The sequence below is a fragment of the Mus caroli genome, chromosome 2, assembly GCF_900094665.2.
Source record: "Mus caroli chromosome 2, CAROLI_EIJ_v1.1, whole genome shotgun sequence".
NCBI classification, from domain to species: Eukaryota; Metazoa; Chordata; class Mammalia; order Rodentia; family Muridae; genus Mus; species Mus caroli.
This window is the reverse complement of record NC_034571.1, coordinates 97,659,595-97,677,309: the sequence shown is the minus strand read 5'-3', so window position 1 is coordinate 97,677,309 and position 17,715 is coordinate 97,659,595. Positions and strand designations below refer to the sequence as shown.

The window sequence follows — 17,715 nt, the reverse complement described above, 5'->3', positions numbered from 1 at the left end:
GTTATCCTTTTTTCCATAACAGATCATTCCAAAATTTCAGTGCTTAAAACAACCTACCACGGTTCAGCTCACGATTCGGGTGGGTCACTAGTTTGAACTCTGCTGGATGGTTTCGGTTTGAACCAGACTGGCTGGATGTTATCTACTTTGTTGCTGACAGCTGGGTCTGGGGTGACCCATAACACTCGGTCCTCTCTCTCCATGGACTCCTGTTCTAGCAGATGAGTTCCACCAGACTTTTTCATAGGGTGAGGGTCCAAGGACAGAAAGAAAAGCAGCTCCAAACACAAACACTTCTTGAGTCTCTGTCTCTGTCATATCTATTTCTTTCCTGTTGGCCAACCAAGTCACATGATCAAGTTAGGACACACCGTAGAAGACCTCCCAAAGTTAGGTTGCATGGAGGTATGAACAAAGTTGGTTCCGTTACTGTAATGGTCGATTCAGCATGGGAGAGTGAGCAAAGAAGACTTGGAGCACGTGAAGACAGACAGTTTGTCTGAAGGACTCATCCATCGTATTGCCTATAGTATTATTCTCCTGATGATCCTTGCTGAGCACAATAAAGCTATGTTGACAACTTATCACCCACTTAAAAGAAACCGAAAAGGAAGAATTACTAAATTGAGATATTGATGTAGCACTTCTGGGAAGAATAAAAATTCTTTTCTACCTATTCAAATTGAGTAATTTAAATCCTGTAGGGATTAATTTTCGAAACTTGTTTGAAAACAAGCACTTCTCCTTGAGTTAGCAAGGAGTCACCTCTTACTAATTAAGTTCAATTATTTATTCCCATTTTTTATCAAGAAATGTTAGCTTATGAAATAGAGAGAAAGGGGGGATAGCTACACTGCAGCATGATTTCCACACTAGCTTCATTATCTCACCATAAAATGTGACTTTACTAAGGGCTTGTCATGGCCTTCCCAAGGCTGTCAGGTGAGCCATCTCTGTCCGTGCATATCTGGTCATGGAAGTCGAATATCACTTGTAGATTGTGTGTGTGTGTGTGAGAGAGAGAGAGAGAGAGAGAGAGAGAGAGAGAGAGAGAGAGACAGAGACAGAGACAGAGACAGAGACAGAGACGGAGAGACAGAGAGAGACAGAGAGAGACAGAGACAGAGAGACAGAGACAGAAAAAGAGAGAGAGAGAGAGTGTGTGTGTTTGAGTGTGAGTGCATCCACATTGATGTGGAAGCTAAAGTTAGCATCAGGTGTCTTCTTCTAAGTCTCTCCTCCTATTTTTTTCACTGATCCCAGCTCTCACCAGTTTGTAGGTTAACTGACCATCAAGCCCTAGGGTGCACATATCTCTGCACCACCCAACTCAGATCCTCTTGCTTTCACAACAGACACCTTACCAACCGGGCCATCTCCCCGGTGCCATTTAGGAAGGTTTTAAGTACCACACCTAAGATCAATCCCATTATGAACGAGGTTTCTGATTCCCCCATCTTGCCATATCCGTTTCTTCATTCTGGCTACCTAGGGACTAACTGCAGGCCCTCCCAAATGGTTCTGCTAGATCAGCCCCCAAATTTTGTAACTGAAAAATCAATGACTTAATAATTATTGATATGCTTAATTTTTAAAAAAAATATTTTAAAAATATTGAGCATTGGTCACAGCTAGGCTATCTAGTGTCTGCTCAGGTCCCTTCCCTCCTGTATGTAGTCTTGGTGATGCTCTTCTCTGCCTCTGTGGCTGGGATTTATGGGCTGGGTCAAGGGTGATAGATAATCAAACTCATGGGAACAATAGCCGTTTGAAATGGACTCTTAAATTAGTGATGAGCCACAACGTTTAGGAATTGGTTAGTCCTTACTCAAGTCCCACATCTACCCACAATTTCAGCAAGGGGACCATTGAGTTTTGTAACCGTAAATCTCAAACTCACAGCTGTTGTGTATTAGCTTTCGAAGGTAGGTTTACTACTGTCATGTGCATGTGCACACCACACGAACACTTTCTTCTATTTTGATGAGGAGTGTTGAGTTGAACACTCACTGTCTATAGAGGCACAGAGGCAGAAACAAAGGGTAAAGCAGATTGGATTTTTTTTTTCTCTGCAGAAATGTGCTCGTTGACACCTTTCCTCAGAGTGAGAGAAACATCAGAAAATTCTTTCAGGATCAAATAGGGAAAGGGTATGAAAATGTTACAAAAATCACTAAGCAGCTTACAAATGTAAAATAGACTACAAAATACTTCCCCCACCCCAGAGTTAAATGAAAACATTTTTATCCAATAAAGCCAGCTGGAGAGTAGGCGCTGTTAGCTTTTAGCTTCTGAAAACAATTCAAGGGCTTATATCTCCTCTCTGTCTCTCTTTGTCTCTGTGTGTGCCCCCCCTCCCCGCCGACCCCCAGCAGCATACAGTGATCAGTTGGGTACATAATTATATATGTAATAAATATGCATTCAATCAATTAGTGGCTGATCCACATTTCCCACCTACAGCCTTTGTAGTACTAACGTGGTAAAATGTTAACGATTTCTCAGTCATGTAAGTTGGGAGACGCTGCATTAAGTGAAACAAAACATGGCAGAATTGATCAGAACCTCTGCCACCTCAGTTAGAGGCATCCAAAGAAGGATGCAGTGAACATTTCCCAAGCCCTGACAGGAAGGTCAGTCTTTTCACTATTTACCCCAAGGTGGGCTGAGGGAGAGCACACCTGCTCCAGAGCCAGCAGTCAGGAGCCCATTTTCCCAGAGTCCTAGAGGTGACAGTCCAGCCCTGAAGAAGGAATGGAGGCCCTGTGACCTGCTCCTATCTGAGGCTGCTGCCTGAGACATATAGGAGGTTCTGGGGTGAGGGTGACTTGTTGCCACCTTGCTTAGTCCTGGAAACTACTCTAGGCCTCCATGACTTTCACATCTCTCACTTTCTGACCAAGGTGAGCCAATCTCCAAATCAGCCATCATTATTGCGACCAGTGACTACATTTGAAGGCACTCAACACAATCTCTGGGACCTAGAGGGTGCCCCAGCTGTTTGGTGTCAGATGTCAATAGTGTCGTATGATGCCTTGCCCAGAAAAAGGCAACAAAAATATTTTTCCTGGAGGAATGTACATCTCAAATTAGCTTATATTTCAAAATATAAGCAATGACTAGTCAGGAGTGTGCAGGTGTGCAGCTCTGAGAGCGTGAAGATCCAGTGGTGAGGAGATGTAATCTGTAATCGTCACGTAGGTCTGTGCTGTGGTGAATAGGCAAAGAGTTGTGTGCTTTTCATGCGTGACCGAAGATGCTCATGTGACCAAAATACTCAGCATCCAGAGAGCTGTGTGAAGGGAAGGAACACTACACAGACAGAGTCACTGCTATTTCCAAAGTCATTGAGGTGACGGATTAATGAAACAAGAGATGAGACTGCAGGCTGGGCTCACCGAACTTGTCCAGAGAGCCCAGAACAGTGAATGTACTTGAGAACAACCAGCCAGGCGCCTCACCTGGGAGGGAAGAGTGTGTGGGTGAGTGCGACTGTAGGTGGCTTTTGTTTCTTTTGTCTCCTGGATCATTTCTTCTTTGCCACTGAAACTGGAATGAAAGGCTACAGACATAAACTGTGCAAATAAAATAACCTTGAGAGGAGGCTGCTCTACTCGAAACTTACTGGCTACCCTGTTGCTATGGTTACCTCCAGCAGGTCGCCCAGTGAGAATGGCTCTGTCATCAGCAACGAATCAGGAAAGCCCAGCTCAGGGAGGCGCTCACCCCAGAATGGAATGACACAGCAGAAAGTGACAAAGGAGGAGTCCAGAAAGAGAAATGGTGAGACGCTGCCCCATCTAGTACCTTCCCTGCCTCTCCTGTGTAAGCACACGCACATGCTTGCACACATACACGCACGTACACTCAGTGTGCGTCCATCCCAGGTGTCTCTGTGAGTCCTGGAGTCTTTTGTGAACTTTGAGTGATTGCTGCATCCTTCTCTATGAATTGGTCTCACCTCCTCAACCCCCTATTTATAAGGAAGTAATTACTTATTGACAGGGAAAAAATTTTTTTTGGAAAAAAGTGATGTTTGCTTAGCGCCTTTTCTAATTCTTGGGTGAAATGGCATGATTTTCAACACCAAGTCCAACAAACTGACAGATCTCCAAAATGCCTATCTTGGAGGTTTTCCCCCAACTTCCTTCCCTTAACCCCTTAACAAGTTTCAGGGGTTCATTGTGTACTGGTGAGTCTGACTAACAAGTTTGTTATTTTAAAAAAACCAACAACAATAACAATAAAAATGTATTATAATAAAGCACCAAATCAGCCCTGTTGGGTGTGGTATTGTGTCCAGCTGAAATTTCAGCTGCTTAGAAGCCTGAAGCAGAAGGATCCAAACTCTGAGGCTGACCTGTACAACTTCGTGAGACCCTATTTCAAAATTACACAGCACAGTGGTGGAATGCTTGCATCCCCTAGGTTCAGCCCCCCACTACCCCCTAATTAATTAGTGAATAATTCAGTGTATGACTGATGCTTCTGGGATACTTAAATGTTTCATCTCGCTCATGTAATAAGAGTTAAATAAGAACATTGTTAATACAGTGTTGGATTGGAGGATGGAACAAGGGAAGGAAGAAATCAACAGTGGAATTGTGGAGAAAACAGAGCGCATCTTTCATCATCTGACAGGCTACAGAAAGAGCTGAATGCTTTGTATGCAATTATGGCCCCTGTGGAATATTCAGATACTGACGCCTAGTGTCCAGTCTAGAGCTGGGGTAACTAGGGTTAATTAGTAAATGTTAGTATACAGACCATTCTTGTTTCCCACCAGGCTTTCTGCATCTGTGGCTTCTGGCTCTTGTTCTCTGGTGAATATGAACTTATAAAGTAAGGAAAACACAATGCTTTACCAGCAAAATGGCTGGTGTAGGTCTTTGTGGTTCCATGGCTTCACTAATTAGCCTAGCTGTGAGGTAATTCTCGAGCCCACTTCATGTAGTTATTTAAATGGAGTGAAAAGGTTGGGTGTAATAGGTATGATGTTGAAATGGAAAACAACAACAAAACCAGCTTGATATCAGGCGTGGTGGTGTCTCATGCCTATAATCCCAGCACTTGAGAAACTGAGGCAGAAGATTGCCGTGAGCTCAAGGATACCTGTCCAATAAATAAATAAAAATCGACAAACAGGACATCTTTCTTAACAAGTACAGGTACTTGAACTTCTAAGCCAATGCATTATTATCTCCAGGAAAGGGGGATTGCTTGCATGAGTAAGTGTGAGGGGTTACTTACAGGAACAGAAATGGCCCTCAGACAGCTGCATCACCAAAGTCCACCCCACCATGGGTGACAGCTTACAAAAGCAGGAGAGCTGGAGCACACAGCACAGCCTACAGGAAGCTCCACAGGTTGGAGTGTGCCCCTTCCAAGTGACTCAAACTCCCCGGCAATTTGGCTGGTTTCTGCTTCTTCTAAGCAGCTGGTCTGGTCTGAGAGTCTTCTGGGCAGCTCAGCATTTCAGAGAGTGCAGTCTATTGTTTACTCTTGGGAAAGGGGCCTATTGAATCTGGTCAGTTCCAGGAACTTCCTGAAGCTATTTTGAGGTGTTTACCTTCTGTCTTAAGGAGCTTCCCTGTAGAACGAGGGTGTTTGAATCTCAGAGGAAACGGCTCTACAACACCATGTAACATGTTACCCATAAACTAGAGGCCTAATGTATTATCATTTTACAGTGTTTGTAGGTCAGAAACTTGCTAATGGCTTGGCGAAGTTGTTCTCTGCCATAAAGTCACAGTCTTGTTGGCTTGGGCTGCAGACATGAAAAGATGGCTCACTCATGTGTCTTTTGGTGGGAGGCCACTGTGATGGTTTGTATATCCTTGGACCAGGGAGTGGCACCATCTGAAGGTGTGGCCTTGTTAGAATAGGTGTGACCTGGTTGGAATGGGTGTGTCACTGTGGGTGTGAGTATAAGATCCTCACCCTCATTGCCTAGAGGTCAGTCTTCCACTAGCAGCCTTTGGATGAAGACATAGAACTCTCAGCTCCTGCTGTGCCATGCCTGCCTGGATACTGCCATGCTCCCACCTTGATGATAATGGACTGAACCCCTGAACCTGTAAGCCAGCCCCAATTAAATGTTGTTTTTTATAAGACTTGCCTTGGTCATGGTGTCTGTTCACAGCAGTAAAACCCTAACTAAGACAGCCACCATGCCTTTCCATGAGGCTGCTTGAATATATGCAGAATGATTTTCCTAGAATGAGTGACCCAAGAGAGGACAGGAGAATCCATCATGCTATTTTCTAACCACAGCTTGGAAACAACCCAATGTTGTTCGTGTAACCATCATTTCTCTCTTGGTTACAAAGGTCAGGGCAGTGGGAATGGGGCCACCGTGGAGACCTGATACCATGGAAATGAAAACCATAGAAGGCTTTTGCAGTAGTTGACCAGGTAGTAGGTGATGAAGGTGGCCAAGTATATAAGATGCGGTAAAACTGTCCTCTAAAAATATGCATATGCATGTGGTGACATTTCTGGTAGAGATTTTCCTCTGTCATTGGCTGCTTTGGTAACCTTGTATTTGCAAACCAGTCCATGAAACTTAAAAAAAAAATTCATCTATGACCCACTCCTGGTCTGTAAGTTGTTCTAGATAAAAAATAAAAAACAAAATAAGTTCTTCCTTGATTTCATTTGACAGATCTTCTGTGATTATAAATGACAGCGAGATCTACACACTAGGTTTCTCAATCATTTAAATAACACCCCAAGTCCCTTGAGCAGGTAGGAGGAAAGATGGACGCACTTCAGTTACATTCATATTTTATGTAACACCTATTTTGCTTCCAAACTGCCTCCTAGTTCAGTTGCTTCAGCAGGCCTAATTTATCTTGCTGAGCCTGTTCAATACGCTGTCCTTCTTCTACCTACTTCATGAGAATACGATTTAAAAACAAGTAACTCAGCTAGATATGACTGGACTTGAAGCCCCTTCTGTCATCTTAGTTATGGAATCACAAAGCCAACTTGTGTCTTGCAGCCGGCACAGCAGAATGCTCTGTCAGATGGGAGAATGAATTTACCAGCACGTAGGAGGCAATGAGTCCGTGTAATTAGAGGAGTTGTCTGTGGTTGTGAGTGAGTTCTCTGGTGGTGGTTATTTCGTAGCTTTCTTTGTTATAGACAAGTAAAAGAATGAAAAACCTAAGTCGTTTGAGAAATAGGCTTGGGGGGGGGAGGGGGGAGAGTTCAAGAGCATATAACCACAGCAGTACATGTGGTTAATTGACCTGGGCAAACTTGTCATTTGAAATCGTGCAAAATGTGATAGCTTTATCAGCAGAGACTGGACTAAATGCTGTTGTTCTGGCTGTGGACAGACTTAATGGATGCGGGTTTGGCCAAATTCACTTTTCTCATTTATTTAAACATAGAGAATGAATTTACTTTTTATTGTTTTCAACTGTGTCTTGCCCCTGTTTTGAAAGAATTGTTTTCTTTCTGTTTAACTGCAACCTTTAACATTCTTCCCTACTTACTGATACTATAATAACTAGATAACTCTGCATTTAGAGATCCCTCACATCTCAGTCTTGTAGCTCCCTACGTATTAAACCCCACGTGTTTGTGCCTGGCTTTAGTGACAGCGAGCGATGAAGAGGAGGGAGCAGGTCTCTTTGACAGCGCTGGCAAGGCGGCAGCAGATCCCTTTGACACCTCCTCTGGATCTGTGCAGCTCATCGCTATCAAACCATCAGCTCTGCCCGTAGTGCACCCTGCCTCCGACAGGGGCCAGGAGTCCTCAGCAGCGCTCAATGGCGAGGTAAGCACCCACGGCCTGAGTGGAGAGTCCAGCTGGACCACAGGGATTCAATGATCTCTCACAGGCTGAGTGCAGCTCATGTCCAGAGGCCTCCATTTGTACCTCTGCACACGCCAGGTCTCAGTGATGGGAAATCCACGTCATCTAGAGAGTGTTCGCAGCATCTTCCCACCTGCAATGACCTCCTTTCTCCCAAACCTATCATGAGTGTAGCCTGCAGCCTTTCTGTACTGCACTCCCGCACACTTCGACTTCCATTAGGATCCATGTTGTCGGGGTAATAAGAGGAGGGTGAACTGAGAGGAGAGGAGAGCACGCTGTCACTCGGGCAAGGAGCTGGCCACTAGAGACTCTGAAATGACATTGATTTCTGTGAGCAAGCTTGAAATAGCCCCCTGCTTGCTTTCTAGGTGGTGTCAATGTCAGTCAACTTCCCCGGGAGATGGCTGAGTTGGTAAAGTACTCACCATGAAAACCTGGGATAGCCCTGTGTAAGGTGAAGCACGCCAGCGTGCATCTGTGATTTCAGTACTGCGCAGACAGACAGACGGATCCCAGGGCTCATTGGGCAACCAGTTTAGTTGACTTAAAAAAAAAATCTGCCACATCCGTGAGAGATTTTATCAAAGAAAATTAGAGATAATAGACCATTGATCAATAGGTAAGAGAGAAGAGCGTTATCTCAGACAAAAAACAGGAGATGGGGTTGAAAATGCCATCCCTCTATCTTGCCAAACGTTCACATGGGGCCACTGTGAGTATGGACATTGAAGATGTATGCACACAGAGTGAGGCCACTGTGCACATTGACATTGCACATGTATACACATACAGTGGGGCCACTGTGCACATTAGCATTGCACATGTGTGCACACACAGTTTCTCTGGTGTTAAAGCACTGGGTTAATTGTTCATTTCCTTTCTGCTGTTGTTGCCTGAAGCAGGCGGGAGATTTGCAAGGTCTAAAGCCTTTCTCACTGCACCTCAAAGGACCTGCTGCAACCCTGTACAGCCGGGCCTCACAAATGCATGCCAAGGGCTTCTTCCCCGCACCAGGCGTTGTGATCATAAAAAGATAAATAGATATAAGGAGATATGCTCTATGGGGGTGGGGGGGAGGTATGGGGGAACGGTTTGCTTCAGCAGGCCCATGCCAAGGCATCCCTTCCCCCTGAGGGACCAGCCACACGACGGTATGGTATAGAATAGAGTTTATTCAGGGCATAGGGAGGGGAGTTAAGAGAAAGACAGAAGGAGAGAGGGGAGAAGTAGAGGCCAGCCATGATCATGTGGAGAGAGGGGACAAGGGAATGGAGAGAGAGAGGGAGCAAGCAGAAAGCAAGAGTGAGAGACGAGAGAGAGGGGACAAGCAGCCATTTTTATCGTGGGCCAGGCCTACCTGGCTGTTGCCAGGAACTGTGGGGGTGGAGTCCAGACAGAACACCAACACCTGGGATACTTATGACAGTGTAGTGTGCGCCTGCTGCAGGAAGGACTTTTTTTTTTCCTGAGCATGAACTGGCCTTAAACCATGATAGGCTGAGGCTCGGTTACATACATGGGCAACACCTTCTATTTCAACTTCTTTACTTTTAGTCAGAGAAACTAGTCTGAAGGGTGAGGCGCTGGCTCAAGGTCGTGCTGATGGCTGGAGGTCAGATGCTCTGACTCTGCCTGGTGCTCCTTTCCTCTCTTCACTCCCATCCCAGCCTTCATGAGAAATGGCGCTGTGCTTAGAAAGTACGGCCTCGAAAGCTGTGTCGCCAGAGTTGGATGTCAGCTCGTCCACTCGCAGTCTCTGTGTCTTAGGCAAGGGAGTAGAGTCCCTCTAACCACAAAATGGACCACTACATGTAAAGCCCTTAGCACAATGACTGGCACATAAACACCTCACCATCACTACTACCATATTATTTTTATTATTGTTGGTTCATCAGTGAGGAAGAAGTCACTGGTCACAATGTGTCCTTTCTGCCCCTTAGCTCTGTAATCTTTCCTGAGGCACAGTTCTATGTCCCCTCCCCCTAGACACACACAAGCCTCTGAAGTTGGTGCTAATGCACTGTCAACTGCCTTTGATTAGGACTGTCTCCCTGGTTAAGGCTCTCACTGCGGCCACCGTACCTGGGTCTCTTTGTCCCAGCCTTTGTATGATATGAACACCATACAAACAGACTCTGAAATTAGGACAGATCCCTTTTCCTCCAGGGCCAGCTCCCTGTCACGTGGGGAGAGCACTCAGTCAGAGATGGATCTTTGCTACATTTGGGCAGTTAAAGAAATGGGCCTTGCTGACACTCAGCTGGGAAAGAGCCCTGACCTGTTCCCTCTATAAACTGCTGTCTCTTCAAGCTTGACATAGACTGCCTTAAAATTCCTCTCCTATTAGAGATGGCTGATTTAAATGTAAGTTGGAAAAGCATAACCCAAGGCCATGATGCCATAAATTTCTCCTTTATGAATTACAGGGAATTCTTTTTAAAGGTGATTTTAAAGAAAACAAAGAACATTCAGCCACAAATAACAATCTTGACCTCTCCCCCTCCCTCTCCCCCTCCCTCTCCCCCTCCCTCTCCCCCTCCCTCTCCCCCTCTTTCCTGAGCAAGTGGATCATATAGAAAGCCCCCATGGACTGGAACATCTGTTCTATCTCCCACCCCCCACATCCATCCCAATCCACTTTGAGACTTATCCTAAGAGCCCTAGCTAAGTGGACAGAGAAAGCCATGAGGTAATTCAGGGCTGGAGCTAGACTCAGGGCGCTAGACTCAGAACTAGCCAGGCAGCTGGACTCCCACAGTGAGGAACCACAGGGGATAGGCAGAGTAGGGATCACTAAGTATGGACTCTTAGCTAAGGGTGTACAGTCAAACATAAGCCATCAACAGTCTGGACAGATGTGGGAGGCAGGGATGCAAGATAATTCAGTGAGCCTTAGGGGTTTATTGCTGTGAAGAGACACCATGACCAAGGCAGCTCTTATAAAAGGAAACACTTAATTATGGCTTGCTTACAGCTTCAGATGTTCAGTATATTATCATCATGGCAAGAAGCATGGCAGAGCTTGAGCACGCACACACACACACACACACACACACACACACACAAATGAGACTTTAAAGCTGGCTTACACAGTGACACACTTCCTCCAACAATGCCACATGTATTCTAACAAGGCCACACCTCCTAATGGTGCCACTCCGCCACGGCCAAGCATTCAGCACATGAGACTATGGGTGTCAAACCTATTCGTAACACCAGTGCCAGATCCACTTTATACGAGGGCTGGTGCTGGTGACTTTTACTATAAGGTCACAATTCTCAGAAAAGCTATCCCACGCTTCACCTCTGATCTTTTTGGTCAGCTGACCTTGTGGAAAAAGCTCCTTGTCTGCTGCCATGCTGAGTCAGGTGTGGGTGGACCTGACACTCTTTCTCTCTCTCTCCTCCAAGGTGAACAAGGCACTGAAGCAGAAATCAGACATTGAGCACTACCGGAACAAGCTGCGCCTGAAAGCCAAGAGGAAGGGGTATTATGACTTCCCCCCAGTGGAGGCAAGCAAAGGCCTGACGGAAAGGAAGATGTATGAGAAAGCCCCCAAAGAAGTGGAGCATGTTTTGGACCCAGACCCAGAACTGTGTGCTCCCTTTGCGGAGTCTAAAAACAGGTACATGCTCTATGGCTGTACTTTATGTCCCTGTGTAACATGGGAGGAGGACAGAGGACACCTGGGGCATTGTACCCATGTGCCTTGATCTTACCTTGGGACTTTGATCTTTGCAGGCTTTTGATCTGGTCCTCACCAGCATGTACTCAATAATGAGTCTGAAAGAAAGTCAAATTGAAGCCGTTAAAAATATTGTGTGGGGCGAACAACCCCAATTGTCCTTTAGCTTAATGATATTTTCAAGCCAGGAGCTATTTCAGAGCTGGGTGAGATATAATTACCACTTACCTAGTTATGCAACTTCCAGATCAAGGGCCATTGCATTGTTCAATTATGCTAGCGGTTCTCGCACAGGAAGGCAGATTGCACGCCTCACGTTTTCATTCAGTCTTAGCGAATGCCTGTCGCACTTTGGCTCCATGCTAGCTCGTTTCAGTCCTTCACAGATCTGTCCAGTTCTTCCACACTTATTGTCACGCTGTGTCTCAGACAGTGGTCAAGATGATGTGTGCTTGCACAACTTGTGCTTTTTCTCACTCATTCCTTCCATGTTTTATGTGGGACAAGACAGCCTAATGGTTGCTCCTGTGGAACTTAAACCCTGGTGAAAAGAAAAGATGAGCTCCACCCCCCAAAACTGTGCTAACAAGCCTGAAGAGCACGTGAAATGTGAGCTGCTGTAGCTCTAATGGGGCCTGGCCCACCGAGGCAGAGCTAGATCAAGTGGTTTGAACTGGTTTCTCTCTCCATCTGTTCTTTGCTTTTTGTAACAAAATACCTGAGATCAGGGAATTTGTAATTGGCAGAAGTTTATTTTTCTAACCATTCTGCTGGCTGGGAAGTCCAAGATCAAGGTGCCAGAATCCAGCAAAGGTGTTCTTGCTATGTTAATGCAAGGTGGAGGGTGGTAGGGTGAAAAGCAAGGGCGGGGGGAGCCTGAACTCACTCTTTTATAATGCCATTTGTCTTAGTCACCATCCTATTGCTGTGTAGAGACACCATGACCAAGGCAGCTCTTATCAAAGAAAGCATTTAGCCGGGGCTAATCCATTGTCATCATGGCAGGGAGCAGACAGGCATGGTTCTGGAACAGTAGCTGATCTGTAGGCAACAGAGACAGAGAAAGTCAAAGACAGAGAGATAAGGATAGAGAGACAGAGAGAGGAAAAAGCACCTAGGCATAGACTTTTGAAACCTCAAACCCTACGCCTAGTGACACACTTCCTCCAAAAAGGCCACACCCACTCCATCAAAGCCACCGCTCCTAATCTTCCCCAGCAGGTCCACCAACTAGGGACCTAACAATCAAATATATGAGCTTATGGGGGCCATTCTCAAACCACCACATCGTTGCTGTGCCCCATAAGACTTTGCAGCCCTATTGCTGGTCCAAGTTTCTACCTCCTAACAATGATAAAACAGCCATTAGATATTTTATTTCATATTTATGCATGCATATAGTACACTTGAATCCAAACTACCCCCATTTCTTTTCCTCCAATATGTTCCCATGTCCCCACTTCCCCTCTGAATTTCATGTGCTCTCCTTTCCTTTTTTCCTTTTCAAATTTAGTATCTTCTGAATCCATTTGGTGCATCCTGTATGTACCTGGGTGTGGAACCATCTCCTGGAGCATGGGTAACCTGCATCCTTGAAGAAAAGTGACTGTCCCTCTCCCATTAGCTAGGGATGGGACTTCATGATTCCCTCCTCGATCCGTTCTGGGATTTTGGCAGGCTTGAGCTAGTACTGATCTGGTGCCTGCAGTCACAGCCACTGTGAGTTATAACAGTCATGTCTAGGAAATATTCTTTCGCTACAGATATCTGCGTCCTCTGTCTCTTACAATCTTTCCACCTCCTCTGACTTAGTGAGGGAAGTTGGTATAGTGTAGATGTTCCGTTCAGACCTGAGCACTCTGGTCTCTTACTCTCGGCATGTTGACTGGTTGCTGGTCTTTGATGAGAAGCGTCTCGGATGAGGCTGAGTGATGCACTAACCTGTGAGTATAAAGATAAGATCTCGTGGATCTGGGTGGAGAGGAGGCTTAGTAGTTAAGAGCCCTTGCTGCTCTTTCAGGGGGCCACACAGCTACTCAGTCATCTGTAACCAGTTTCAGGAGTTCTAATGCCCTCTGGCCCCTGTGGACACCAGTCATGCACGTGACACACATGTACAAGGTACAACACTCAAACACATAAAGTGGAAATAAATGAGAATATTTTTAGAAGAACTCAGGGAGTAATTTATTACTATGCCCATTTAGCAGAATAATAGTACTAGGTTTTTCCCCTAGGAGCGAGGCAGCCACAGGCTTTGGCACAGTTAATGATACCAGGCAAGGGGCCTATCTTATGGAGTGGGCTTTAAATCCATTTTTTAAAAGTGTTTGATTCCTGTCATACCATTTCTGCCACTTTTGCACCAGCGGGCATCTTAACCGGCCAGTCATTACCGTAGCTTGCAGGGTTCATAGCTGGGTGAGACTGAGGGTGACCCGCCCCCAAATCTGTAGAACCTTCCAGCACTCTGAAAGTTAACCAGTAGGCGGGGCCACATTTTAACATGAGTTTTAGAAAAGGAAACCATTCAAAGAGTGACAACTATCTCCAAGCTCTGTGACTAATTAGGCAGTGACCTCCCGGACTGGGCAAAGAGTTAAATATAGCAAAGCTTCTCCTGTCCGCCTCGCTTCCCTTCCTGCCTGCCATAATTTGATACCTCCTCTACACAGGGTACATTCTCCTTGGTGATCCCCTGGCTTTGGGCATGCTGACATTGCAGCCACCGAGAAGCCACAACACATGCATGTCCCACACACTAGGGACAGAGTAGGTCAGATCCTGGCCTAAATGGATATTTGCTTTAAAAAAAATTAGAACAAAAAAATTGAACAGAATTGGAAAGCAACAGAACCAAGCTGGAGGTGGGAATAAACCAAAGCAACTTAATTTATTTACAGTAGAGAAAAAAGGAGGGGCTTCTAAGCCAGAGCTTAGTCTGCCAGGGCTTGGTTGGCTGGTATGACAACGAGGGCAGGAAATCGCAGCATGACAGGGTTCACGTTGCACACATCCCCATGTTAATAGGTGTACAAGGAGAGAAAGAAAGGTATGGATTTGACAGGAAGGCTGAGAGCAACTTTAATTTGCACTTTGTTCTTGGGGACTCGGCTTCAGGCTTCTCGGATGGACTGAAGTGAGAGACGGTTTTCCCCAGCTTGGAAGTTACAGGAGAGATAACACTTTGAATGATTTTCTTCTTGAGCAAAGCTTTTCCCTGGGAGCTGTGTCTAGACTCCTCAACATAAGTTCAGGCCAGATGCCCAAAGTCCCATGATAGACTCTGGCTGCTGTTTGAGTGTAGTTAACTCTCCGCAGATGTCCATTTGTCTCTACAGCACTAAGAACAGTTTGTAAAAACATTCGAGTGTTCACAGCTTAGGGGAAAAAGATAGCCATGAGCTAGATGAGCTAGGGATAGGGATGAGAGATAGAATGGAAAGAGATGGAGTGGTAGAGAAGCCTAATTGGGAAGGAAGCAAGCTTAAACCTCACTGCTCAGGATAGTTCTTGACAAGCTGCTGCTGACTCCACCCAGCCGCGTGATGACTCCTCCCATTCACGTGCTGACTCCACCCATCTGCCTGCTGACTCCTCCCATTCACGTGCTGACTCCACCCAGCCGCCTGCTGTAGTCACAGGTTGGAGCTAGCTTTTAATTGCTGTTCACAGCACAAGCCTAAGAGATGCTGCTGTGAGCCACCCAGCTAGAGCGGGGCACAGTGAAGCAATCATTGTCTAGTGAGCAAGAACATCACTAACTTCCCTTTAGAGCAAAGAAATCGCCAGAAGAGGCAAAACTAATGTTAACTGATCACTAAATCTCTCCGAGTAGTTTCAACGTGCCTTCTTTCTTTCTTTCCTTTTTCTTTCTTTCTTAAATTAGTTGGAACAACCTATTTCCTATTATGCACACATGTGGAGACATGGAGTGGGCAGCCTATTGAGGGCAATACTGTCTGTGGCTGGTTTGACTTTGCACCTGCCGTCTGCAGCCTCTGTAACTCCTTCAGGGAATTTTCTCAGAAGCTGAAAGTGTTGTGTAGCTAATGTGTGGTCGGACATTCTCCCCGCTGATGGCAGATTAGAAGTCATAGATCAATACCCCTGGCAGGAGATTCTGGGTGTCAGAAACACCGCTGTAATAGCTATAGTTTCAAGGTTTTGTGTTGGCTGCTCATACATGGAGCAGGTGGAAAAAAATCTTCACCTCCCCCAGGGTTACCCAATGCCAAGTGACGAAGACTCCCCGGCAAGCACATTCTTCAGATGAAACCAATCATAGAACCATACCTCAACCACCTCCTTCAGACAGCCTCCTGGTGCTCTAGTTCTAGGCTAATATTCACCTGGCCGATCACCCCAGAGCCAAGCCCCTGACAAATGAAGACAGACCTTGTGCTTCTGGAGGCAACCATCATCATCCAAACCAGCTCTTCCCACGCTGCTTCCCCTGCCCTGCCCATTGCGCCTCCCAGAAGCCACAATTTAAAGGCTTTTGCTCCTGCTTCCTGCTCTCTCCCTCTGCCTTCTGACCCACCCGGTCACTGTGTGTCCTACACTGCTCCCCATCATGGCCTGGATCTTTCTCTGAGCTCTGTGGGTGTAATTAACTGCCTTCTCAATGGCAGGCATCTCTTGTCATTGACCAATTATAATTAAAACAACCCCCCCACACACTTTTCCAGTGAGCCTGAGCCCCACCCACCCTAAGTACCGATCAGTTCCTTATGGCACTTCTGCTGACTTCCAGACATCCTTCCCTCGTCTCCTCGGTCCCCAGCTGGGAGTTTGCAGAGCCCCCTGGAAAAACAAACCATTTATGCTCAAATCCTCACAGATCATGAATCTGTGAGGCCAACACAACATAGTAACTTATTCAGTAATATTCAGAGTTGCTCTGACAGAAACCGGGCATCCTCCTCCATCTCAGCTGCCTAGGCCATCTCCATGGAACCCCAGGGTCCCAGAGAATGCACTAGGAGAACTACTTTATCTGTTAAAAGTTCTTAAGGGTTTAAGTAAACACATCCTAACCCACCCAGCAATATTGTCAGAGGGGAAGAAACTCAAACTGACATGTTATACATTATAGCAAAATAAGAACAAGTGTGCCTAGTAACGTCAGCTGATAAGTAAGCATCCCTTTACATGACAGCCAGATTTATCACCAAGTAGATAGTCATACACCGGGCACACACCCACAGGGGAAGTCTGGCTGTTGAAATGTGCTAAGTAAATCTTTCAGATATGCGTCTTGAGCTAAGGAGGTAGCTCAAACGTAGGACAACACTTGCTTAGTGTGCACAAGGCCACAAGGCCCTGGGTTCAATTCCCAACAATGACAATAGTTAGCCATGATAATGTGCGGGGCGTGGGTGTGGGGAAAAGAGGGGAATGGGAGAGAACCCTCGATTCACCAGAGTTCCCATGTTCTAGGCGGGCAGACGTAGGAGGTCGGCCACACTCTTTCCACACGGCCCTGGGTGGGCATCTGGCTGTGTGAAGCCACTGACCCCACTCGGCGGGTGGTGGACAAGGGGCAGCCCTAGGTACCAGGTTCCCAGCCTCCGGCATCCCACGCTGGATACAGCAGAGGAGCTGAGAACAGAATAGGGGCCCCAGGTCAGCACTGAGCCCTGGAGCCGAAGGCAGGAGAGGGCAGGGGGAGAGGCCACTTGATGGTTCCCAAGAGGTCTAGAGTCCTTGGTCCAGTCTGTGGCTGCAGCGCAGGAAGGCCTCCTGGTGGGAGGCTAGACATGGTTCATTAAGAGAAAGCCTATCCCATCATTCAAGCAGGGCGGGCCTTGATGAGCAGAGTCATTCTATGGTTTTAGAGTTTATTGTAGAAAGGCAGAGAGAAGATAGAACGAGAGAGGCCAGCCATGGCCACGTGGAGAGATGGGGGAAGGGAAAGAGAGGAGGGCTAGAGAGTAAGAAAGGTCAGGGCTTAAAGAGAGCAAGGAGGGGCCAAGCAGCCCCTCTTATAGTGGACTGGGCTATCAGGTAACTGTGGGGAGAAGCATACCTGGCTATAGTCAGGTAACTGTGGGGGTGGAGTCGAGCCAGAATGCCAGAAGCTTAGGACACTGTCTGTGTGACTGATAGTCACAGAATTATGGAGTTGGGGGCTCTATGGTGTCAGGCACCTGTCTCTGGGAACGTGGCTCCCTTTTCCGTCCCTTGTAGGGTTCTCTG

At 46.4% G+C, this 17,715-nt stretch overlaps 1 protein-coding gene across 7 annotated transcripts in view; it reads left to right on the top strand.

Annotated features, from left to right (window-relative positions):
• Kiaa1549l (KIAA1549 like) overlaps window positions 1-17,715 on the top strand; it is a 271,141-nt gene that overhangs the window by 202,219 nt on the left and 51,207 nt on the right. For 5 of the 7 annotated variants that reach the window (XR_003835987.1, XM_029474423.1, XM_029474422.1 and 2 more), the window contains 3 exons: window positions 3,656-3,783; window positions 7,605-7,786; window positions 11,240-11,454. Coding sequence is in view for 6 of the 7 variants with exons in the window: in XM_029474423.1 (XP_029330283.1) it covers window positions 3,656-3,783; window positions 7,605-7,786; window positions 11,240-11,454 (525 nt within the window). In the remaining variant the exon portion in view is untranslated. The remainder of the gene's footprint in view (window positions 1-3,655; window positions 3,784-7,604; window positions 7,787-11,239; window positions 11,455-17,715) is intronic. The other 2 variants (XM_021156233.2, XM_029474420.1) reach the window with 1 other exon arrangement.